Source organism: Hyperoodon ampullatus, assembly GCF_949752795.1.
Source record: "Hyperoodon ampullatus genome assembly, chromosome: 3".
NCBI lineage: Eukaryota > Metazoa > Chordata > Mammalia > Artiodactyla > Ziphiidae > Hyperoodon > Hyperoodon ampullatus.
Window position 1 is genome coordinate 166863495 of NC_136916.1, and position 24147 is coordinate 166887641.

The 24147-nt window shown below is 55.6% G+C and overlaps 1 protein-coding gene across 4 annotated transcripts in view; it reads right to left on the bottom strand.

Annotated features, from left to right (window-relative positions):
- Positions 1 to 7789: 7789 nt before the first annotated feature.
- The window catches only part of TTC7B (tetratricopeptide repeat domain 7B), a gene marked incomplete at both ends in the record, with an annotated part of 240931 nt that continues 224573 nt past the window's right edge, over positions 7790 to 24147 (bottom strand). For all 4 annotated transcript variants that reach the window (XM_079699318.1, XM_079699317.1, XM_079699316.1 and 1 more), the window contains one exon: positions 7790 to 8011. In XM_079699318.1, the coding sequence (XP_079555444.1) occupies positions 7790 to 8011 (222 nt within the window). The remainder of the gene's footprint in view (positions 8012 to 24147) is intronic.

Below are 24147 nucleotides of genomic sequence, written 5' to 3' on the forward strand. Positions count from 1 at the left end.
GTTTTCGCCCTGGTTCCCACAGGGAGGCCATGGTTGGACCATGGAATCAGATGGATCCTGGATGGAATACAGCTTATGCTCTTCCATGAGTCACTTTATCACCCTGAGTCTCAGTTTTCCCATTTATAAAATGAGGGTAGATTTGAGAAATGTTTTTTTTTTTTTTTTTGGTGAAAATAGTGGTGTTAAAGTGTGCGTCAATCCACAATCAGGGTGGATTGGTTAGCAATATTGTACGGGTACCTCTAATGCGCCCAGTAACCTCTACCCCACCTGGAGCACCTAGGACCAAACCTCCATCTAATTCTGTGTCCAGATGCCTTTGAGGATTTTGTTGCCTGATCAGACCAGAAGGGAAGCTGAATCCTGTCGTCAGAATCCTGTTGCATCTGCCCTAGCGGACTTTTCATGGGAGAGCTTCTCAGTGCCTGGGATGTCAGAGACTGGGAACCCCACCCGGCCCAGACCGGGTACCTGCTTTGGCACCTGCTTGCTGATGGTACCCTCTGTCTACGCCTCACATGCATTGGGGCACCAGCTGGCAAGGTGAGCTTGTGAGGGAGGAGCCAATAGCCCTCAGTGCTGCAAACGATGGGCCTCCACACAGAGCGGTCAGACAGAATCTAGCAACTAGAGCCGCCCACGTGGGCTCTGTTCAGTTTATAGACCACCTCATAGAATTGTGAGGGTTAAGTGAGACAATCCACAGAAAGTGTGTAGTGTGGTTCCTGCACAAACTAACATTCCTCCTAGAAGCCTATCCTAAGATAGATAATCAGAGATGCTGGAGAAAATGTGTATGTGAGTGGCTAAGAGTGTGGGTTCTGGAGTCCGGTGACCTGGGTTTGAAGCTACCACGGAATCACCCAACCGTGGGCAAGTTTCTTCATCTTCTGAAGAGAGCTTCATCCCGCAACTGTACCAGTATCTGTAGTAATAGCATCCAGCTCATAGAGCTGTCATGAAGGTTAGATGAATTCATACATCTTTTAGATGTATGTAGGTCTTTTAGAACAGTGCTTGGTGCACAGTAAGTGCTCAATCAGTGTGAGCTAGCATTAATTATTCCACTGTATGTGGTGTGACAGGGTAAGACCACTTAAATGGCCGATAATAAGGGCCGGGGTTAAATAATAATAATAGGGGTTAAATAATTGACAGGGCATCCATATGATGGAAGGTTAGGCTGTCTTTAATTGTTCATGGAGTTTAATGACAAGGGGAAGATTAAGGGAAATGGTGTATAAAGTGTTACGTATAGTATGATTTTACCTTATTAAAAATATACACTCTACAAATGAACTTATTTACAAAACAGAAACAGACTTATGGTTACCAAAGGGGAAAGGTGGGGGGAGGAGGGATAAATTAGGAGGTTGGGATTAACATATACACACTACTATATATAAAAAGGATAATCAACAAGGACCTACTGTACAGCACAGGGAACCCTACTCAATACTCTGTAATAACCTATATGGGAAAAGAATCTGAAAAAGAATAGATATATGTATATCTATAACTGAATCACTTTGCTGTACACCTGAAACTAACAGAACACTGTAAAGCAAATATACTCCAATATAAAATGGAAATTAAAAAAATAAAATGCAGTTATCATTCAAAAATATATATACTCATAGGAAATTGCTGGAAGACAATAGGCCAGAATGATGAGAAAGTTAACACTAGATGGTAGAATTTAATGACCTTTACCTTTGTATTCTTGAAACTGTGTGTGGTGGGAGTGGTCAGCAGAAAAATGCACCCGCCACCCCCGAGGTGTCCACGCCTGTGAATTTGTCACCTTACAGAGCAAAAGGAACTTTGTAGAAGTGATTATGTTAAGGATCTTGAGATGGGGAGGTGATCCTGGATTATGCACTTGGGCCCAAAGTAATCATAAGGTCCTTACCTGGGAAAGAGGGAGGTGGAGGTCAGGGTTGGAGCAGGCGCTATGACGAGGAAGATCAAAGATCAGCGCGATTCACTGCTGGCTTTGAGGATGGAGGAAGGTGCCACCAACCAAGGGATGTGGGCAGCCTCTAGAAGCTGGAAACAGCAAGGAACAGATTCTCCCCTCAAGCCTCCAGAAGGAACACATCCCTGCCAACACTTTGACTTTTGCCTCTTAAGACCCACTGCAGACCTCTGACTTCAAAATTCTAAGAGAATAAATGTGTGTTGAGCCACTAAGTGGCCATTGACTACGGCAGCAATAGGAAACTAACACAGTGAGCGTGTATTTTATAATCACACACACACACACACACACACACACAGAGAGAAAGCTGCTTGTTATTTTTAAAAAGGCAGAGTTATGGGTGAAGCAACTTCACTTCCACAGAGAGCCACGTGCACCTGCCAGTGCAGACAGGAGCTGCCCAGGTTCAAGATGTTAAATACGAGAAAATGAACTTTGTAAAAATTCTTCATGAAGTTGAAAGCCAGAAAATTCAAAATACTGTACTGAAAAGTCTTGCGGTTTTTGAGTTCCATCTGATTGCTTAATGAATTTTATTGTTTTTAAGACCACGATTGGCTAAATGAAAATATTTGTAAAAACTAATTTAGTAACCTTTGACCAACCATGTTAAAAAAACAAAACAAAACCTTGAGAGGATTTAAAGTGGGCCACATCTTTTCAGTTTAGAGAATGCTTTTTCGTCTTCACATGGTCAGATTGTCAGTTCCTTGCTGACAGTTAGAGGATGGGCCCCCTTTTGCACACTGCCGGGCCCAGGCATCTAGAGTAAAAAGTGGCAAAACCACAGGCTTCTTGGCCATGGTTTTCCCTCAGGAAGTCTGTACATGATCCTCTTTTAGGCACAGAACCCCAGACTCCTACCTCTCTCCGTGGTGGGGGGCCTTCCTGTCACTCAGTGTCACCGCCACACAGAAGTGTCCCCTGGCCACCCCATCTAAAGTAGCCATCCACCCATTACTGAAAACCTGCTCCCAGCACTGCCATCTGTCCAGTAATTATTTATTTACTGCTCTGTTTGCTGTCTGTCTCCCCAGTCCCCACCTAGACTGTGACCACCTAAGGCCACAGGAGGTGCTCAGAACCTGGTAGCTGACAAAGGGGGATCCGGGTTGGGGGGGGTCCGCCTTCCCGGCAGCTGTACCTTCCCGGGTGCTGCTGAGGGGCAGTGGGGCTGGGGGCTGGGGGCTGGGGGCTGGGGCTGAAGCTCAGGCTGGAATCCCCTCCTTCCCACCATGGCCTTGGGGCTGCTGCATGGGAGGGCCAGGCTTGGCTGTCACCGGAGAGTAACGATAAGCACCGTGGTGGGGAAAGTCTTGTTAACACGGGTACCATCCATGGAGCACACGTGCCTGTCGAGCGCTGTGCTTGTGTTACACACACTCTGAATCTTTGCAGTGATCTTGTTCGGCCCATTTGACAATGAGGAAGCTGAGACTCAGGACTAGTGACGCCCCCCACCCCCCCACCACAAGGTTCCTCAGAGAATGAGCATCTAGGCCCAGATTCAAAGCCCGCCTGGCCGGCCCCACAGCCTGAGCCCTTGGACGCAGGCCCTGCTTCAGGCAGCTGCAGACGTGAGCTTCGTGGCGCGTGTGGGCAGGGCTGGCTCTCCCCCTCTCCTGGACTCGAGTGGGGGCCGAGGGGGCCGAGGAGGCCAAGGTGAGGGAGGCCACCAGCTGCACCCCTGCTGGCCTGGCGCTGTGGGCAGGAGGCCCCCAGCCCAGGCCTCTCATCTCCTCCTCCAGGCAGAGAGGGAATGAAGCGCGGTGGGAATCGCCATGTGGCTGCAAATAGTTCTGTGTGGGAAGAGGGAGGAGGGAGCGGCCTGTCTCCCCAGGGACTCGCCTCATTCTAGGCAGGGGAGAAAGAGGGGCGTCCCCGCAGCGCACCCGGGGCCCAGGCACCGTGCTTCATCGAGGCTGTATTAATAGGCCCCACGGCGGTGTGAGGGGAAACGTCACCCCTACGTTGAGACAGGAGCTGGAGGCCCTTCTCCGCTGGAGGTGACGTGACCGGGCAGAGCTGGGATTCCAGCCAGATCTGTGTGACCCACAGCCCAGTGGTCACCAGGAAAGCCTATTGTCCTCAGGGGGCCAGGGGTCAACCAGTAGAAGACGGCGGAGGCAGGGAGGGCCCTGGAGGCTCTGGGCGGCCCAGCTGGAGCTGCTGCTCCAGGCAGACGGGCAGAAGGCACCCCAAGACCTGCCTGCCACCCCCCGTAGCTAGCGCCACTCTGGGCCTGAGCATCCAGGAGGAGTCCAGCTGCAGCCTGGCTCCCAGGCCCCTCGCGGTGGCCTCGTGGGGTGGTGGCCCCTTCCTGGCACCGCACACCCGCTACAGCTGCCTGCTGACTCACGTCTCAGCCGGGGCCTGTCCCCAGAGAGGGACAGTGATTCAGGGTCACCTCCTGGCAGGCACAGAGCTGGAATGGGTCCCCCAGGGTATGGCCTTGGCGGGGTGGGATTGGGGGGGGTCTCAGCCTGGCCCCCAAAGACCTTCTGGAGGAGCCCCTGCCTGCCTGAGACATTTGCAGGATGTCCTTTTCCTGGTCCCATCTGGCCGTGCAGCGGGTGGAGGCAGCAGGAAGTGAGCTGACCTCGAGTGGGAGGAAGGCTGGTGGCAGTTCTGAGGGTCAGTCTCCTGGGGACCAGCCATCCGCTTGTGTGTGTGTGGGCGGGGGAAGGGGGCTGGGGTCCTCACAGCCCGGCACGGCCTGCCCACTGCCCGTCTGCCCCCGGACAGGACTTGAGCACGGTCTCAGGAGCTTGTGGTCCCGTGTGTGGACGCTTCCAGAGCAGGCGGGAGGCAGAGGAACCAGAGGAGGCCTGAGCGGGCTATAGTGCCAATTCTACAACTCACTTGGTGCCCCCCAGCTGGACACGGGAGGTGGGGGGGAGGGGGAGAGGGCAGGAAGGAGTTAGGCCGAGGTGAAGAAGGAGGCACTGTGCAGCCAGAGGCTCCCTGTGGGAGGCCGGGAGGGCGTGGAAGAGGGAGACGGCAGGGCACCGAGTGGCTGGCCCTGCCTCAAAACCCCCTTCTGCTGCCCCAAGGCCTTCAGCCGAGCCTGTCATCTTACCCCGCGCCGGTGATGCCGGGGGAGCTGGGGAGGGGCCGCTGGGCTGGGGCCATGGCTGAGGTGGGAGTGAGAGGCTGCCCAGCGTGCCCAGAGCAGACAGGGTGGTGGGCGAAGACCTCCAGAGTATGTGGGGAGGGTGCCTGGCTAAGGGCAGGACTTCCGGGGGGCAGATGGGACGGGGCATCCAAGGATGGTCATGTGACCACAGAGGAGCTCGGAGTGACCATCCAGAGGACTCTGGGGGCTGTTCCATGCGGTCACAGACAGGGACACGCACAGGCCCTCTCTTGGGCCATGAACAGGTAAGGGGTCCAGGGGAAGGAGGCCTTGGTTCCCACCTGGGGAGATCCTGAGCTCACAGCCCTCTCTGGTCCTGGGAGTGAGCCTGGGACCTGCCCCAGGCCCCAACCTGGCCCTGTCCCCAAGACCCTTCCCCGCTGCTGGTGTGGGGAGGAGGGCTGGCTCCCTTTAAGGAAGGGCTTCTCCTCTCCCCTCACTTCTTGGTCCTCCCCTCCCTGGCCCACCTGCCCTCCCCTTCCCTTCCCACTGGTGGGGGAGCTGGAGCTTTCGTGTTCCAGCCATGACCCTGGGACCCAGTCTCTCTACCTCCTCACCCTCTTTTCCTGAGTTGGCATCATTCTCAGGCAGGCCTTCCCACATGGTGCCAGATGGCCACCCGCATCCCCAGGCTGGCATCCTATCAGGATGTCAAACCCAGTAGAAAGAGATTTTTTCTAATATTTCCATAACACAAGTCCTAGAGGGGCCTCCCATTGGCCAAGTTTGGGCCACATGTCTAAACCTGAACCAGTCACTAAACTTGGGGGCTGTAGAGTTCTGGACAAAAAGGCTGGGCCCATGTGTTCATCCTTGAGCCATACGGGTGGAGACTGGGTTCTCCCAAGGGAGATGGGACACTACGGAGGGGACAGACTGTGGACAGGCAGACAGCAGCCACCACCAGCGCCCCTGCACAGGCTGATGTGCGCAGGACTTTCCAAGGCAAGGTCCTGGCACACAGCCAGCCTGGGAGAGAGTGGCTGGTATGATACCTAGACTATTATCCTTGGGTGGCCCTGGCCTCCTGCCTTCCCAGTCCTGACCTGGGAGGGTCTCTTCCCACGGTGCGGCACAGGACGGCAGGCTGGCCCTGACCCTCCAGCCAGGGCTAGCTGCTGCCCCTCTGAGCACCTGTCCTTTCCTGCCAGGGTCTCACGTTGCAAATTCCATGACTTACGATGACCACCCACAGCTCCAGGTGCTGCCTGGCAGGACCAGTGCTAAGTTGGGATGCCTACCTGCTCTGCCTACAGTGAGCTCTTGCTTTCAGTCTCTCTCCAGACATCAGCTGCCCCCTCACGTGCCTGCCTAGTGAGTCAGGGAGGTCGTGCCAGACTTAGGGTGCCTAAGGTCAGAGCTCAGGCTCTCCACACTTCCCTGGGTCCTGGCAGGGTGGGGTCACCCCACAGCTGCTCAGCCAAGCAGCTCTGGGGGATGAGAGAGGCCTGCTCAAGTTCTCTCTGGTTCTTGACCTTTACTCTTCACTCTGTTGGGCTGAGTCTCTGACTTCACATCTGGCCCCCAAACCTCTACATGCCCCCTCCTCACGGTGGCAAGAGGGCTACTGCAGTTCCAGCCTCACCTCTCAGGTTCAAGTCCCTCAGGAGAGTGAGACTCTTTCCTTGCAGCTCCCACTCTCATTGGACCATTTCAGGTCACGTGCTCATTCCCGATCCTCTGTAGAAGTGAATGCTAGATGTTGACTGGCCAGGCCTCAGTCACATGCTCCAATCCCAGGCAACATGGGGGGAGCTGGGAAAGGTGAATTCCCACACTGAAATCAGGGCTGGACCTCCTAGTTCCAAGGGCTGACCTGTCCAGGGCGGCCCGCAGGCGCCAAAAGCTACCCACCCCAGGAGGTGAGTCTTAACTTCTCTCGGGTCTGTGGGCTTTCACGAACAACACAAACCATGGGTCCATTTAAAAATCATTTTATTATTAACTTCATCTTTCCATTTAGCCAAGTGTCTGTCATGTATAAGGAATGTCGGTAAATATTCCATTTGAAGCTTCTTTGTACATATTTCCATCGATAAATAAACTCTGAATTCACATAAAAAAGTTAAACTTAAATAACTCATATTTCCTTCTCTTGTAACAGGCCTATATTGGTAAAATATAAATATTCTTGGACTCAGGCTTTGTTCTAAGTGAGGGCAGTAATTTATCACATGGTACAATTACTGACAACAAAACCAAGAAATTGTCGGCTGGTGTCCTGGCTTGGACGAGTACTGAGGCGGAAAACAGAAAATTCACATTTGGTTTCTGGGCCAAGGGTAGGGCAGGAGTGGTGATGGCGGGGAGAGAACAGTTTTCTTTATAGCTCTGATAAAAATAATCTGTTCTGCCACTGAATTTTAACTTTGAATATATTCTTCTACATTTGCAGATTAATTCCATGATCATTTTACTTAAAACTTAGATGTCAGCTAACAAAATATGGCACATGATCCATTTGGAACAATGTCAGTAGATTCAGAAACTATCATTGGGCTGGCGAAAACGACAACAGAAATGCAGGTAGAGAGCAATGATCGGGGGTTGGTTTGGTTAGTCCACTGTGGTCAATAGCACATTCATCCAGGGCCTTCGTGCGCACACTCGACCCTCAGCGCCCAGGCGGGGCCCCCTTGGCCCGGGCGGCGGTGAGGCTGGGGCGCTGCTCAGAGCACGCGGGGGATGATGGTGAAGGGCACCGCGGGGCTGCTAGCCTCCAGCTCCAAGGCCGTCAGGAAGCACTCAGTGGCCGCCGCGTCGTTGCCCTGAGCTTGCAGGACCTCGCCCAGTCCGTTCCAGACCTCGTGGGCCGTGGAGTTCACCTGCACCGCGTCCCGGAGGATCTTCTCGGCCAGACTGTAGCGGCCCAGCTGATGGAGGATCAGGGCCTGCAGAGACAGACAGACCGTCAGAGAGACTACCACTCTGCACTCCTATCTGTCCTTGAGTTTCGGCACGTTCCTTGGAGAGAGGCATGCATCTCCATTGGGCTGGGCACAACATAAGTTCAAGTTCTTCCTGCACTCGGGGCTAAGAGTCAAAAGAATCACTCGAACCATGAACTGTATGAAGTTACTGATGTTCAGCCATTTTTGAACCATAAAAATGGCGATTTCAAAGGGTTCACCCAGGAACGAACCGTTTGGATCGGCCATGGTCTGTACTGACTCAAGGGCGTCCTGCGTGTTAACGGCTGACACTTGCCTGCACAGAAGGGTGTCTGCCAGCTTTTATTTTTTTTAACCTCAAGAAATGTCATTTGTGGCCTTACTACCATAACAATTAGAACAGAGATTTCTAGTTGCTCTCAGGCCCTTACCCTAACCACGCCCCCAATATCACTGTCCCCTGTGCACTCCAGGCTCGGCCCCCGCACAGCTGTCATTTTAGTTTTAATCAGGGCGTATGTGTTGGTCCCCAAATATTTTATCATAACCGTGTTTCCAAGTTGTGCATCTCCTCAACTGATGTGTTTGTACCCTTTCATCCAACAGATACACTCTCATTTTACTCAACGTCTCCCTCACAGGGGAGACATTTAGGCTGTACCCAATGAACATCTTTTCAGACAGCCCTCTGTGCTCTTTTAGACGAATGGATTTCAAAGCGTTTTTTTTTTTTTTTTTTTTGCGGTACGCGGGCCTCTCACTGTTGTGGCCTCTCCCGTTGCGGAGCACAGGCTCCGGACGCGCAGGCTCAGCGGCCATGGCTCACGGGCCCAGCCGCTCCGCGGCTTGTGGGATCTTCCCAGACCGGGGCACGAACCCGTGTCCCCTGCATCGGCAGGCGGACTCCCAACCACTGCGCCACCAGGGAAGCCCTCAAAGCGTTTTTTATAGCCCCGGAAATCTTTGGCTAAATGGAATCTTACTGTTCACGCTCACACATTATGGATATAAACAGACAAAAAGGAACTGCTGAGAGTAGGACAAGCGGGGGGATGGCCCAGAGTCCCCAGTGGGCTCCCCAGAGGCCCTGGACAGACTCAGTGGAACCAGCTGGATAACCATTTGGAGAGTCTTCCTTTAGGACAAATTTCCCCAAAGTGGCGTTACTGGGTCAGAGGATAAGACTCTTTAGGGTTCTCCAAATATTTTGCAAATGATATCCCCGAAGGGTGGCGTCACGTTTTTAGCCATCTACAGGGTTGCAGTGGTCCGTGCCCTGCCCCACCCCGCGCTCTCATGACTCTTTATTTTTACTAATTTTGTAAGTGCAGATTGTCCCCTCCTTGTCAAAACCTGCATTTCTTTCATAACAATTGAGGTTAAATATTCAATATTTCCCATGCCCATTAGAAGACATGCATCTGTTACCGTAATTGTCTAAAGTCGATTTTTGACTTTTGAGGGTTTTTTTCTTCTGTGAACAGAAGTTTTTAGTTTTTTAAGTTGAACTTGTTGATCTTTGGTTATTTACTGATGGATTGATTGTCACTTCAAAGCTTAGGCAGTTATCCTTTCAAAGAACTGACTGACGTGCCTTGGATTCCATTTGTTGTGATCTGACTTCTCCCCGTAGCTGTCCACCTCCCCCGGCAAATAGGAAACCTCAGTGGGTCTCCTCTACCTAGCTGGACACAAACTAGCTACTGCCTCCTCCCCTCATTCCTGTGAGGCACTGCCTTTGTCACACAGTGAATTACTGCAAGAGACGGGGGGGCGCTTCTTAAATTTTCCTATGAGCTACACCACCTTCCTTTCGCAGAAGCACCGTGCTGTTTGGATTTCTTTATTCCACATTAGGATTGAACAGGTGGGATTAGAGCCTTTCCTCATCGCTCTTTGCTTTCAGTGTATTTATGGACAATCTTGCCCTGTACTAGTCCAGATGAATTTAAAAAATAACTTTGCGGCTTCCCTTTGGGAGTTGAATTGTACTTGTATGAAAGCTCTAAGAGCGTGGAGAAGCCTAACGTCCTTACAGTGTTTTGTCTTCCTGCCCAAGAACGTGGCCTGACTCACTGGTCCTTCAAATCTCAGCCCTGTACTTTCTTTCTGTGGCTCACGTGTGGCACGCGGTTTCCTCAAAGCTGTACTTCACCAGCGGACAAGGGGCAGACCCAGGCAGTGCAGGGGCATAACGTGCAGCCTGGGCCAGGTGGGCCCACTCCAAAGGGCTCTGGCCTCCAAGATGAGCTCTTAGATGGGGTAGGAGGTGCCCTCAGCAGGTGGTGTCCAGGCCCCGAGGGCTGTCCGGCTGACCTTGCCCCGGGCGTGTGGCCCTGGGGGGTGGTGTCTGAGAGCCAGAAAAGCAGCCTGACTTCCCAGAGTCGGCTGCACCTATGAGCAGCTGGCACGGGAGCCGTGAGGCCAACCCCAGAGGAGCTTGCGGTCCGAGGGGCCTGGGAGACCCACGGCCCCAGCGCAGAGTGTGATGCCTCAGCTCTGGGAGGGGAGGCAGCTCGGGGAGGCTCCCTGAGTGAGGAGGGAGAGGAGGCCTCAGGCCAACAGAGGCTGCAGACTTCAAGGTCAGGTCCAGCCTCTCTAAGAGGCAAACTGCGTACGTGTCCTTTCTTATTAACATCTAGATACGCTGTAACCGTGTCCACCCTGGAGTCCCTGGGTACGAGTAGGTCCTGGACTGGATCTGTGAGAGCTGGGGGCTCCGGGGGTGGGGGGTGGTGGCCAGGGCCAGGCAGGAGGGTGTGCCAAGCTTTGGAACAAAAGAGGTGGCAGAAGCCAGTGCTCGCAATTAGGATTTTACTGGGTTTCTGGAATTTGCTCTCCTCAGACTGCAAGGCCTTCCCGTTCTGCAGTGAGCACTGCTGGGTTTCGGCTGCCTTCCTAGGCTGGTCAGGGTCAGGTTTGCTGGGACTACCGTGAAAGCCCCCTGTTTGCACATGAGGCCACCGCAGGGAAGCACTTCCCGCGTCCACAGGGCTTTCTCCTCATGGCTCCCTCCCCAGAGCACCCACTCCCTACCCACCCAGGAGGGGATAAGGCAACAAGGGCGGACATTCAGTGTGGACCCGGGCTTCCTGGCAGGATGAATATTCGTAAGAACGGCAGCGAGTGCTCACAGTGTTTATGGCACACCAGGCCCTGCTCCAAGTGCTTAGTTCACCTGGGGACTCCAGAGCAATTTCACACAGGCGTGGCCAGGACATAGAAGCACCTGCGTGCAAGGCCTGCTTTTATTGCTGCGGAGAAAGAGCCCACAGTTGAGGAGCACCTACTATGCGGTGGAAAATAGGCTCACGCACTGGGTCCTCCTACCCCCATTTTGCAGGTGAGTATGTCAGGGTGCCTAGAGGCTCCGGGTCTCTTGCCCTGGCATAAGCTGCTTACTGCAGAGCCGGGCCAGAACCTGTGTCTCCCAACTCTTCGGGCCTCCCTGAAGGCCATTCGGGTGTAGAGTGCACGGTGGGGTGGGGAGTAACCGCATCCCTCTCCCGGGTGGCGCCCCCCCGACTCCGGCCCTCCGCCGTCCGTTAGAGAAAACCTGACAGCTTGACACCTGCACTTCCCAACCTCGAAGGTCAGGTGGAGAGAGCGGGAGGCCACCTTCCCAGGACGTGAGGGCTGTGCCTCCTTTCTTCCAGGGGAGGTTAGCAGCCCCAGCTCATGCTAGAACATTCTGATTTAGCCAACAGAGAAATGAGAGTAGGGAGGAAGGTCTGGGTAGTGGCAGCAAACATTGGTATTTAAAGGTTACAGGAGGAGTCCCGTCGCGTTCCTTCAAGGCCAGACTTTCTCAATGCATCAAATTATTGAACACACGTCTTTTCTGAGCGGCTCTACCAGGCAGGGAGGCACAGATTGCGTGTTTGGCAAATGGTGATGGGGACAAGCCACCTGGTAAGCCAGAAAGAGGCATGCTTGGTTAATTGGTGCAGGTGGAGAATATAACTTAGGTCCCACTGGCTCTGCTGCAGTAGAAGCAACCTCGTGCTGTTTCCTTTCTGTACCCGGAGTTTTTTCTCCCCATCAGGCACTATGCTAGACACTTGATTGGCTTTGGCTCATTTCCTATTTCCTCCACTTTAGATATAAAGAGACAGGTTCAGAAAGGCCAAGCGTCTTGCCCAAGGTCACAGGGCACATGAGTATGGAGCTTGCAGGCCAGCCCAGGTCTGCCTGAGGCCAAAGCCCCGTTCTCCCCACCTTGGCTTCTCATCCGCTCGCTGCTGCCTCTGTCACTTTAAGAGACAAGCCCGGTGCCCCTCAGGCACTAACCCAGTTACATCTGAGCAACAGTAAACGGGCACCTGCCATGCTGTCTCTCCCTTCCACTTTCTCGGACCCCTGATGGCTGGCCCTGTCGCTCCTTCCCACGGTTACAATGGGGAGGTGGCTCCTCTCCAGGGCGCAGCTTTTCTCCTGTTTTTCTGCTGTTTGGGAGCATCCTGTATATTCACTCAAGGACTGGAAGGCTCCTTGCCTCCCTTTGGTGGCCCACAGGCCGGCTGTGATCTTGAGGCTTGGGGTGGCTGCAGCCACCAAAGGACTGGGGCTCCTGTTAGCCGGAAAGTAGACCAATAAGATGTGGAGACCCAGGAGGACCCGGGCCTTGGTCCAGCAAGGCCCGGAGGTCACTGCTCTCAGCAGCAATGACCCGCCCCTACTCTGCTGGAGTGGGGACAAGAAACCCAGTCCTCTTGCTGGGAATTTTGTTTAGAAAGTGGCAGGCTGCTGAATCTCCCCTATCTTGGGGGCTCTAGGGTACACGGCAGCAGCAAGTGCACCCCCCAAAATGCCTGCAGGAACCAGCCACCGGGCTAATGTGACCCGTCGCCCTCAGTGCTGGGCAGCTAAGGGTCTTTGTGATTCTCTAGTGTTCTTGTGGGCTTGGAAATTTCCAGCCCATTCCTGGACTTATATTCCGAATGTACGAACAGGCTACCATTTCCAGATGACCTTGAAGCTTCCTGAGCAATCTGTCTAGTGGAACTAATTCCTAAAGCTGGAGCAGCTCGGGGAGACATCAGACTTGCTAGGGGCTGCCAGCTCAGGCTTGGCCAGGGAATGAAAAATCGGCCTCTCCCCAGTGCCCCAGTGAGCCAAGAGCAGCTCAGAAATCAGTCACACAAGGAGACCAACCAGAACAGGCTCCAGCTGGGGTCTGAGTCACTGTACTGGGCCAGCGTTGCCGGCAGGTTGGCCAGAGGTGGGATGGGACCTGGACGTGCCTGTCTGTCAGGACTGACACACCTCCCAAGCCCCTTTACGTTGTGAGAGGCACCCCCCCGGCTTTGATGTGCTCTTATGCATTAGGACCCTGCTGTCTTTTTCATTCTTCAGGCCCCCGCTTCCTCTCTTCTGCACAGATCAAAGGCCAAAATGTTCTCACCACCAGCTGGGTCCAACTTTCTCCCGATACAGACCTCTTGGTTCATCCAGGCTGATTTGTCAGCCCAGGTACTTCTGCAGGACACAGCCCCCAGCCCCCTTCCACCTCTCTAGCCTTAGTCAGTCCCGGCCTGGCCCCGGCTGCTGGAGCTCTAGTCCATCTGCTCGAACTGCTGACGATCCCCATTCCCCCCAAAGCCCAGGCTACACTGCCTACCTTAGGCAGGGCTCCCCAGAGGCACACGGCTCCCAGCTCCAGCCCTCAGGCTGGCAGGAGACAGAGATTTCGATGACTGACGTATTTCATTACCTTAGTAAGTACCCCCCATATCAAAAGCACAAAAACTCACTGAGTGATTGCCCAGACCCCAGCCATGTGCTGGGGACACCGATGTGGGCAGGAAGCAGGCCTGCTTTCAAAGCTGGGGCCTGGGGACAATCCTAACATGACCGAGCTACGTGCCAGGCGCTGCGCTACGCCTTGGCCGGCGCGCCAAGGCCCTCACTCACGTCTACACCTCGGGGCCTCAGCAGGCAACGTTGGCTCCTGCCTAAGACGGGGGTCAGTGGCAGAGCTGAGACGTGAACGCTGCAGCCCGCGCTCCGAACACTGGGCCCTCTCCCTGTCTCTTGGAGAGGGTGTGCAAACGGGCCTCCGCCTTTGCCAGCCCTGAGGTTTCTGTAGACTGTGGAGGTGGGGAGCTGGCTGGGGCTGGCCTTCTGAGAAGACGGGAACCACTGAGGAGGGAACTCATTAGTCCCTTTCTTCAGACACAAATGGAGACAGCTTCCCGAGCTTGTAATTATTATAATCAGGTGTTTTGTACAAATAAGATCTTGGTGATGCACCAAGTTGCAAATAAGGGATTAAATGAAACTTGTTATTTCAAATGAGACAAAATGGACTTGGCTAGTTTGAGGACAATTAGCATCTTCCTCATTCATGTCTTTCGTGTGTGTGTGAAAATTGCTGCCCAAGGACTAAACGCCTTGCCCCACGCTGAGGGCACCCGTGCAGGAGCCCTGTGCAGGCTCCACTGCTGCAGCCCTGGCTCTGCGGAGACCTCTGTCCACGTTCCCAGGAGACCGATAGCCGGGCTGCAGGACAAAAAGCTCCTTGATTTTAGACATCCCTGCGGTGCTCTGCCCAAGTGCCAAGTCAGCCCTTCGCTGGGTTCAAGGGCGTTGTCTCAGACCCCTGCTTGTCCCCCTAGGCGTACAGGTACAGGGAGATAACATCGCCGCAAGATCCCCACCACAGCATGCCTTGGAGAGGGGGAAGGATTTCCCCGGCACCCGTGAGCCAGGGGCCCCATCCTGGATGGGGGCTAATGACCAGATCTGCAGCCTTTCCCAGGGCCTGGCCTGCACCTGAGCTGCTGGGACCGTTCAAGGCAAGCCAGCTCCTCCGAGCTTTGGATAAGGATAGTTAAGCCTCCTCCTGGTGGAATTCCCATTGTCAGGATCCCGGGATTGTGATGGCAGCTAAAGGAAAGCCTGTCTCCCCAGCTTGTTACTCTCGGGGACAATGACAGAGCTGCTGAGCTGGCTGGGGGAGGTGTGTCAGGGGGTCAAGACACAGGCTGTGCAGGCCCTGGTCACCGCTGGTGGCTCCGGAGTTAGAGGGACCCACCAGCAGCCGGGGAAAGGTGTGGATCGCTCAGAGACAGCAGAGGGTAGGTCAGGATCACGGGCTCTAGGCTCCCCCGAATTGCTTTGAATCCTAGCTCCACCACTGACTTGGACAACTTCCTCTGGGTCTCAGGTGTTCTGTCTGTATAATGGAGACAAATACTAAAATATAGGAGAGCAGCGAGGCCTAAATGAGACAGAGTTTGTGAAGTACTCAGTATAATAAACCTTTGGTGAATGGTCCCCATCATCAATACTATGATTGTGAGCGTTATGATTCCTCCTAACGATCACGGGGCAGGGAGGGCTTCCAGGATGCCCACGGTTAGATGATTCGTCACTGCCATCCCTGATGCCCTCTTGGCTGGCGCACCGTAAGAGCAGGGACCATCTGATTTGCCTTTGCTTTTGCAGAACCTAAAACGGGCCTGGCACACCTGCGGTTCTAGGTGAATGTTTGTTGAGTGGATGGAAGGATGGAAAAGGGGACGGTGTGGATGCCGTGTGATGGTGGGGAGGGGAGAAGTGGGCATGGCCTCTTCCAGTGCTTCTGACTAATGAGCCCCTCAAAGTTCTGGCCTCAGGTCACCCTTGTCCACACTCCCAAGTCACACCCCGCTCACTCAGAGCCTTCTCCGCCTTCCGGGGACGTCAGCATGGTGGCTGAGCGAGGCAGGGGAGCAGCCCCGAGGGAGAAGGTGCCCGGTTCCCGCTGGAGCCCAGGGGCTGCCATGGCCTCCCCTCACCACAGATCTGACACCGCTCCCCAGGAAAACCCCAGAACCCACCTACAGACTTTCTGGTCCTACACTCTTACAGATGAGGGAACGGAGGGCCAGAGAGGAAAAGAGCCTTGCTCAAGGCCACGACCCCTGGATGCAGAGCGGGGCTCCACCCCTGAAGGCGCCAGGAGGAGAGGCCTGGTGGCAACTACCCAGAGTTTTAGTTTCGGGGCTCAGTGCTTTAACACTGCCCTCAACACAGCTGTATATGCAAGGCGGAGTCAGGGGTTTCTGGAAGCCTATCAGGCCCCCAAGAGGGAACAGGGATCCCAGACGAGCTCCCACCCTTTCCCAGAGGCCATAGGTCGGCTGGTCTGGGAGTCAGCACCAGCTGAAACATCAGCACTGGGTGAGAAAAACCAGCACGCTGCCGTCACCACTTCTCTTCAGGTATTTGCATTTTCCTTCCTGAAGATGCAATCCATCAGAGAGAAGCAGGGTGGTAGCGGTCGTGTTCTCAAAAATATATTTTTTTAAAATCAGAAGACCACAAGGAGACAACCGACTTGGAAAGGCTTTCCTCGGAGCAGCTCTAAATGCCAAGCCTAGGGAGGCCCGCTCTTCTCTGCAAGCGTCAAAGGCACTGTTGGTTCTGAGCACGAGCATTTTGTGGGTGCAGCGAGGGGGCAGCCCTGAGCCCTGCCCTGCTTTCCAACAACGCCTTGAAAAGGAACTGAACTCATACTCGGATGGGGTGGGGTTCCAGCTTCTCCACCTGGATTCCAGCAGCTCTGGGTGAGGCCTGGTCTACACTGGGCTCTGTTTTGTGTTTCATTTCTGTTTGCTTTGAGCGCTTAGAAATCGCACTGGCTTGCCAGGGGCCCGAGTGTGTGTATCTTGGCAACTATGGCAGCCATGGAAGCCCCGCCTAACCCGGCCAGGAGTCCCCAAGGAGCCCCATCCTAGGGATCCTGGCTGATGCCGAGGGCGTCTGCAACCCTACCTCCTACAGCCCCTTGCCCGCTGGAGCTCCAGAGCCTTCCATAGGCCGTCAAGAGTGAGTCGAGAATGCCCTGGAGAAGGACCCCTGGGAGTTGGTGTGACTCAGTTTTCCTATCAACAGATCTCAAGTTTTGGGGAGGGGCTGGTTCTTTGCCACTTTGGATCAATTTGATCCAGTTTCCCCAAAGGCCAAGCCTAGCCATTCCTGAGGACCGTGTACTCATCTGAGCCAGGACACAGCAGGGCATGTGCACGGCTGCTGCAACCGTCACCTGGGGGTCTCAGGGTCCCACCTAGCTGCCCTGGTCCTCAGGTGGGGACAGAGCATTCATGAGGCCATCTGACCTTCAGAGCAACAAAGGGCCGCTGACGTCCTGTTCTGGGGCCCTGGACTGAGGCTCGTGAAGAGGAGGCACAGTGCTGGCTGAGCGGCTCCTGGGGAAGGGCCAGTACTGGACAGTGACCTTGAGCATGGCTCCTGACCGGGGTTGGTGGGATTGAGAAGCTGGGGGCAGGGGGAGGAGAGTGGGAGCCAGGCCTCCATGGTAGCCAGACTTTGTCCACGGATGCTGGGGCTGGAGACGAATGTTACGAGAAAACCTCCTTGCACCCCTGTGGCCTCCGTCCTCCACATCCCCCCAGCCTCCCTGCTCCAGTGTCAGAACCAAATCACAAGGTGGCTCCTTCCCCCACCCCCCTTCAAGTCAACTAGGCCAAATGTCCCCATGTCCTCAGACAGGCATGGGGGTGCAGCACCCGGAGGGGAGCCTCGGCCCGAGGAACCAGTGGTCTGGGCACTAAGCAGACACCCTGGGAGCCATTCCCTCAGCAGTGTGTGCTGTGAAATGGTGCTGAGTATTCCAGAGGGAGGAGGGAAAGACCCCCGGCCCTTCCCCTCCCTCCCCCAGAGGCTGAGCAGACATGGCTGAGAGGCTGCCCACACCTTTGCTCACCAGGATGCCTGGCGGCTGCAGGAGGCTGTGCTCTCATGGGGGCCCCTTTCCAGGTCAAATGTTTTATTTGAAGAAATGTACCTTCTGGGGACCAGGCCTTTCTAGCATTGAACTCAACTCAGAAGGAAACAAAACTCAATTTTTCAAAAACCTCTTGTTTTTCAAAGCCAGCAGCCAACCAGCTATGGAAGCAGAAATCCTCAGGGTTGGCAGTGGTGGGGGGGTGCGGCGGGGGTTGGGTGGGTTGGGCCTCTGCTCTATGACACAGAAGTCTCTGCTGCAGTCTGCGACAGGCAGCCTCCCACTCTTGCTTGCACCCTCCAGTGACGGGGAGCTCACTACTTCTCCAGGCCGCCCACACCGTTGGTGGGCAGTCTGAACTGTCGGTTAAAAATGTGTAGCCCTAATTAGGCTTTATATCTAATTCCTACTCTTTGAGGTTTGCTGAGTCCTCTGGAGTCATGCAGAAAAGTTCCCTCCCCTCCCTTTCTGCCCTATAGCCTTTCAGGCTCTGAAGAAAGCTTCCAGCATTCTCTCTCTCTCTCTCTCTCTCTCACACACACACACACACACACACACACAAACACTCCAGGGCTTTAGAGGAATGGTAAGCTCAGACCTCCCACCCTCCTGCCCCCATCTCACTGGACTCTAGTGCTGAGTGCAGCGCCCAAAGGAGACCTCACTGTGGGCTCAGAAGAAGGAGCCGTTAAGCCCCAGAAAACCGCGAGTGTGGCTTTTCCTTTATTTTTAAGCGTCTGACTGGCAGAATCTTTCAAAGCTGCTTTCTTCCAGGATGGTGTGGAATGTTCTGAAGGAGCTCATTCTACGATTAGCAGAGCAACGGGCCGTCAGGCAGCAGACACCAGCGGTGAGGAGGGAGCAGGTCTGGCCCCAGCCAGAGGGCCCGTCCAGCCCCCAGTGGATGTCACACAGACTCAGGGCCCTTGGCCCCAAATTTCCTCTGGCCTAATTTCTTTGAAACTGGGTAGTTCGGCGTCAGTGCTGAAATATCCACAGATCGTGGTGGCTTCTAGGGGACAGTCCCTCAGGGAGGAACCACAGCTGGCCTGCCAGCAGCTTCCAAGCACCGAAGACCCACAGCCTGTCGCGCCTGCAGCAGGCGTCGGGAGGGCGCTCAGGCGTGTGCAGAAGGGCACGTGAGCGCCCCCAAAGGCAGGAAAGGGGGCCATGGGTGGGCACGCACGCTGTCAGGGCCACAGAGTGAGCTGAGGAACAGCATCCCAGTTCCCGGGTTCCCAGGACAGGGCTCGCTCACTTTGCTACAACGAAAGCTGTTTTTAGCTCTTCTCTGCCTTCCACAAACTTCTTTTGAGTACTGCGGATGACCTAACACCGCGGTGTCGGGAGCCGTGTGGCACGCAGAGTGCTCAGAGGCCCAGGCCGACACCCTGGCCACGTTCCCTGCTCTCTCTGACCTGGAGGGGTTGGTTTGCTGGGGGTCCTGCCCCAGACTAAGAGCCCCCTGAGCAGGGCAGGGCTGTCACTCAACGTGTGGACACATTGAGAACAGAGCCAGGCTCTTGGAAGGAGGATAAGGGGGAACATTCCAGAAGAGAAAACATGATGCTCCCCCCCTTTGTAAAAAATGAATGAGAAGCTCATAGTTGGGGTGACCGCTCATGGCCACACAGCGGTGAAGCACTGTCACCCCAGATCGGATCCGATGCCTCCACCTCTAAAAGCTTCCTGTAAACTGGTACCTGGCCCTGCGTGTCTAGTTCTTCCTGGAGGACAGTGGCTCTCCCTGAAAGGTCTGGGGTAGGCAGGCTCCTATCTGGGGGAGCCACACCGGGGAGGGGCCTTAGAGGTGACTGAGAAATGAGGAAATGGCCCTGGGAGTTGGGTCCCAGAACCCAGGTTTCCCAAGGACCAGCTCAGGGCTCTTTGCCCCACGTCAGGTTACCAGGATCTCTAGAGAGGGCACCGGGCATACAGGGGGCTTAGACGCATGCCAAGAGCCTTCTCTGGGTGGACTGGCTCTGACCGCACAGCTCGTGGCTGGTTTGTCCAGGGAGCAATCCTCCTTGGGGGAGAAGTTCTGGGGACGTGACATCCCCGCCCAGCTCTGTCAGCCTGCCTGGGCAGCGCAGGCCCTTCCTGCACGTGGTGGCTTCCAGACCATGGGCTCTACAGACCCGGGTGACCACCGGAGCGCCTGGCCTGAGAGGGGCTGACAGCATTGCCCGCATCTGTGTGACGTGAAGAGCGCCCACCCTACCTGGCACGCTACTCACACGGCACGCCCGTTCCGTCTGGGATGGGGGCAGCCCGCCTCCCTTCCCTGCGACGTAACCTCAGCAGCATCCCTCCCGCTGGCTGTGCTAATCTTATAACCACCCCCTACCTGTGATCTCTGCTGGAAGATGAGCTCAGACTCCAGATTAGAGATGGGGTGTCCTGTGCCCCCGGCAGTCTCCCCTGGCCCCGACTGCAACCTGGCTGTCTAGAACTCAGAGCCCCTTTACTTGACCTTCAGAGTTCATGGTGTGGTGATTTTGCTGGTCAGGGAAAAAAAAAGGGAGAGCTGACCTCAGTAACAGAAGGATGACGTCACCTCAACATCAGGATGTCTGAGCATCTCTCTGACTTGAGCACTGGAAGGACCAAGGAGGCGTCGGCTTCCTTCCTCCCTGAAAACCAGCGCAAAGGCAGGCTGGGAGCTGCTCTCTCCTTACCCCAAGTGCTGCCCTGACCCCTAGCCCTGGGGGTGGAATTACTTTTATCTGTGTCCCGAGGCCTGGGTGTCCCACACTGCGGCAGGCAGGACCTTCGGAGACCAGGCCGGCAGGGTGACGGGGAGTCCTGTGCCCGGTTAGGTGAGCTCCACACCGGCCGCAGCCTGAGGCAAGGCACTCATAAACTCAATGAGCTCGCGCTCAGACACACCAGCGAAAGCATCTCCAGAGCTCTGCGTGGCGCACTGACCTAACTGAAGAAATGTCAGATCAAGCCAGCCCCACGCAGCATCAAGGGACACCCGTGAGAAGGAATCTCGGGGTTATCTCTGCACCTCAGGCTGGGCGGGGGCCCTGGCGAGGGGTGAAGGGGGGACCCTTGGTGTCCCCAGAAAGATGTGGAGATCCTGGGCATCCTCCTTACTCTGAAGCCTGGGACAGTTCTTGGTAACATTCCAGATAAATCTCTAGCCTCACCTCCCTCAATCTGCCATTTAAATCACGTGCTTTGTTGTTGCAACTCAGAGTCTCAGAGTGAACGGGAATGTTAGCTGCCAGCTCTGAGGAGAGAGAAAGCCACAGCTTGGCCCCAGGGCTGTGGGACCTGCCACGCCCCAGCCAATGTTTTCTGTGGGTGCTAACACGGCTCCCCGTGCCCATACTTTTCCATTGGTAATGGGCAAGAGACTCCTGGCTGACTTATTTAAACGTCTCCCTGGTTGACTTACTTATAAATAATAAATAAGGGGGATATCCACCTTCCCCAACAACAAGTCAGGCAGGAACAGCAGCAAGGGGTGGGCTGGAAGTCAGCATTTCCCCACGGTCTGAGTTACCCACGCAGTGGAAAGTTTGGTGCTAACCACCCCTGGAGGCCGAGGCCCAGCCTCCCACCCTCAGGGGAGGCTGCTGCTACTCCGGGTGTGTTTGGGAAGATGGCGTTCCTCTCCAGGCCTGTGCAGCCTGGCCAGAGAGTAAACCGGGTCCTGTTTCGGGCCCAGCCTCCCCGTGGAGTCCCAGGGCTTCCACAGGTGAGAACAGCAGCCCAGGCAGTCACCTGGCTCTTCCAGAAGCTGGTGGGGATGGGGATGGGGAGGGAGACAGGACCCCAGAGCCCTGGTGTGGGGAGTGGAAGTTCTCCACGGTCAGAAAGACAATTCACAGGCCACCACCTAGTTGCTGAGCTGACGAGCTTCCTGGGAGAAGCCAAGGGTGGGAGGGTCCTAGAAACTCCAGCCCCACTCCTGAGGTCCCAGGCTGAGATCCCTTCCCAACGACCCTGACACACCCTCATCAGGTCTCTGTCCCAACCTGTCCTCAGATGGGGGGATGGGGTGGGGGAGGGTCACACCTTTGACTGGGTGTCACTGTACGTGAGTCTGAACATTTACCACCAAACGATGAAAGCAAAAGCCGGTCGTGTTATTTCCAGCAAGAAGTCCTGGCCTTCCCTGGGCCGGCAGCTGGGGCCGGGAGACGGCACGCCGGTGGAGGGCACGCCCTCTCAGGCCAGCTCCGTGGTCCACCGCCAGCTGTCCAACTTAGGCAAAACCTCTCTAGCCTCTTTCCCAACCTAGAAAATTTTCATCTCCAGATGAAAACACTAGGGTTTGGTAGAATTTCCCACCTAACAAGTATTTTTGGAGCACCTACGACACACCTGGTGCCTATCTATTCTTTCAGGGCTTAAAGTTTAATTGGAGAAACAAGCGGACAACACTACAGGGCGGCCTCTTTCCTGCTGTCTGCAGGGGAACCGACCACAGCGTGAAAGGAAGGGGTGAGGGGCGGCGGCCGGCGCGGCTGGGAGGGCTTCCCGGGGGAGGAGAGGCCCAGAGCAGGGCTGCCGTCCAGCAGCAAAACTGGACACAAACAGGAGAGCGGCCCGGCGGCACGTTCCCTACCGCGGCGCAGTAGCCCAGGCGGAAGAGAGGGGAGCAGGCTCTGCTCTGATTCCGTGGGGGACCCTGGGGACGCTGGGGACCTGTGTGCCCTGCAACCCCGTGGGCGCTCGGTAAATGCTGCTTGACTGAAAGGCAGTTCCGGTCCCTGGCACATGCTCGGTATACTACAGGCACTCAATAGATGGCTGTGTATGGGCGTCATCTCCCTGCTCAGTCACCCACTCCAGGCTAGGCAGTGCCCACCCCAAGAAGGGCTGGCACCCTCCATGGCACCTGGGGCAGGGGAGCGGAGGGGAGGGCTTCCAGGCCCCAGCCCTGCAGGCCCCCTGGGGATGTCACGGAGAACGTCAGCTACACGACAGCCACCGGGACGCCTCAAGGCCAAGTGCTCCCGCGACCGGGCTTCCAGCAGGTCCTGCCGGGGGCTGCCCACCCGAGGCCCACCCGCTGGAGCGGGACAGTGCTTCCCACCTGCCCCGCCGGGACGTGAGCGCGGTGATTTACTCTCCGCCGAGGCGGATGCGGTCATTTTGGCGAGCGCCTCCCCCACCCCCGCCAGGGTTTGGCATGAACAATTTTTCCATTTTTACACAGGAACAAACGGAAATGATAAGACAGTTTCTGATGACGGGAGGACAGGAATTGATAAGCCTCGGAAAAAACGTTTTCCACAAATAACAGGAGGACTCGCCCCACGGAGTCCGGGCAGGAAGGTAGGTGTGGGCTCCGGGACCCCTGGGACAGAGCCCGGGGAAGCTACGCTGCAGTGAGGAAAAGAAAGACAGGCAGTTTGCTCGGACATGGGGACTTCCACGCCTGGGCTTTTGTTATAAACGTTCTCCCCAGGGCCCTCAGGCCTCGTCCTGGGACACGCGGGGAGCAGCTGCCACCGGGAACCATGTGGCTGCCGGGGAAATGGAACAACCTGGCCCGCTCTCTCTGTTCCCACAGAGCCGAGCTCTTACCACTGACCACTTCAACACAGAGTAAACAGCATCAAGATTAGGGCCATTTCCTCAAAACTCCCCCATCAGCCCCCATGGGAAGGGTGCAGTGACGTGGTGGCTCCCCTGAACAGAGGCCCTCGGGGCTGGGCCTCGGTGCCCAGGGCTGTGAAGTCTTCTCCAGGCCACGTGCCTGTGCAGGGAGCTCCCCAGTGGATCCCTGAGGGGTTGACCAATCACCTGGATGGAGACAGGCAATCGGAGGAGGTAATTACAGCCACTGCAAGTATCGCTCCTGTGGTTAAGCTCCTGCGACTCTCACGTGTGTGGACTTAGGGAAGGTAACACTCACTGGGTCCACAGAGGTGGCCACTCGCAGCCAGCGGGAACCTGCCCTGGGCTCCGCTGCCCCAGGAGCTGAGCGGATCTGGTCCCAGCTTCCCGGTAACCCACTCGGGCACCCCCTGCTCTCTGACTGGAGTGCTTTGCTGAGAAGTGAGCCCTGGCCTTCTCCCAAAGGACCTAACGTCCACCTTTCATGGGCCCTGGGGACCTCTTCACCTCACCCTCAGTTCTCACAGCCATGCATCCTTGGGAAAAGGGAAGGTGCAGAAACCTAACACCTGCTAGGCAGCTCTTACGTGCTGGGCGGGTGCCCTCACAACACCTATAAGGATAGACAGCTAGTGGGAAGCAGCCGCAGATCACAGGGAGATCAGCTCGGTGCTTTGTGACCACCTGGAGGGGTGGGATGGGGAGGGTGGGAGGGAGGGAGACGCCAGAGGGAGGGGATATGGGGATGTATGTGTAGATATGGCCGATTCACTTTGTTACACAGCAGAAACTAACGCACTATTGTAAAGCAATTATACTCTAA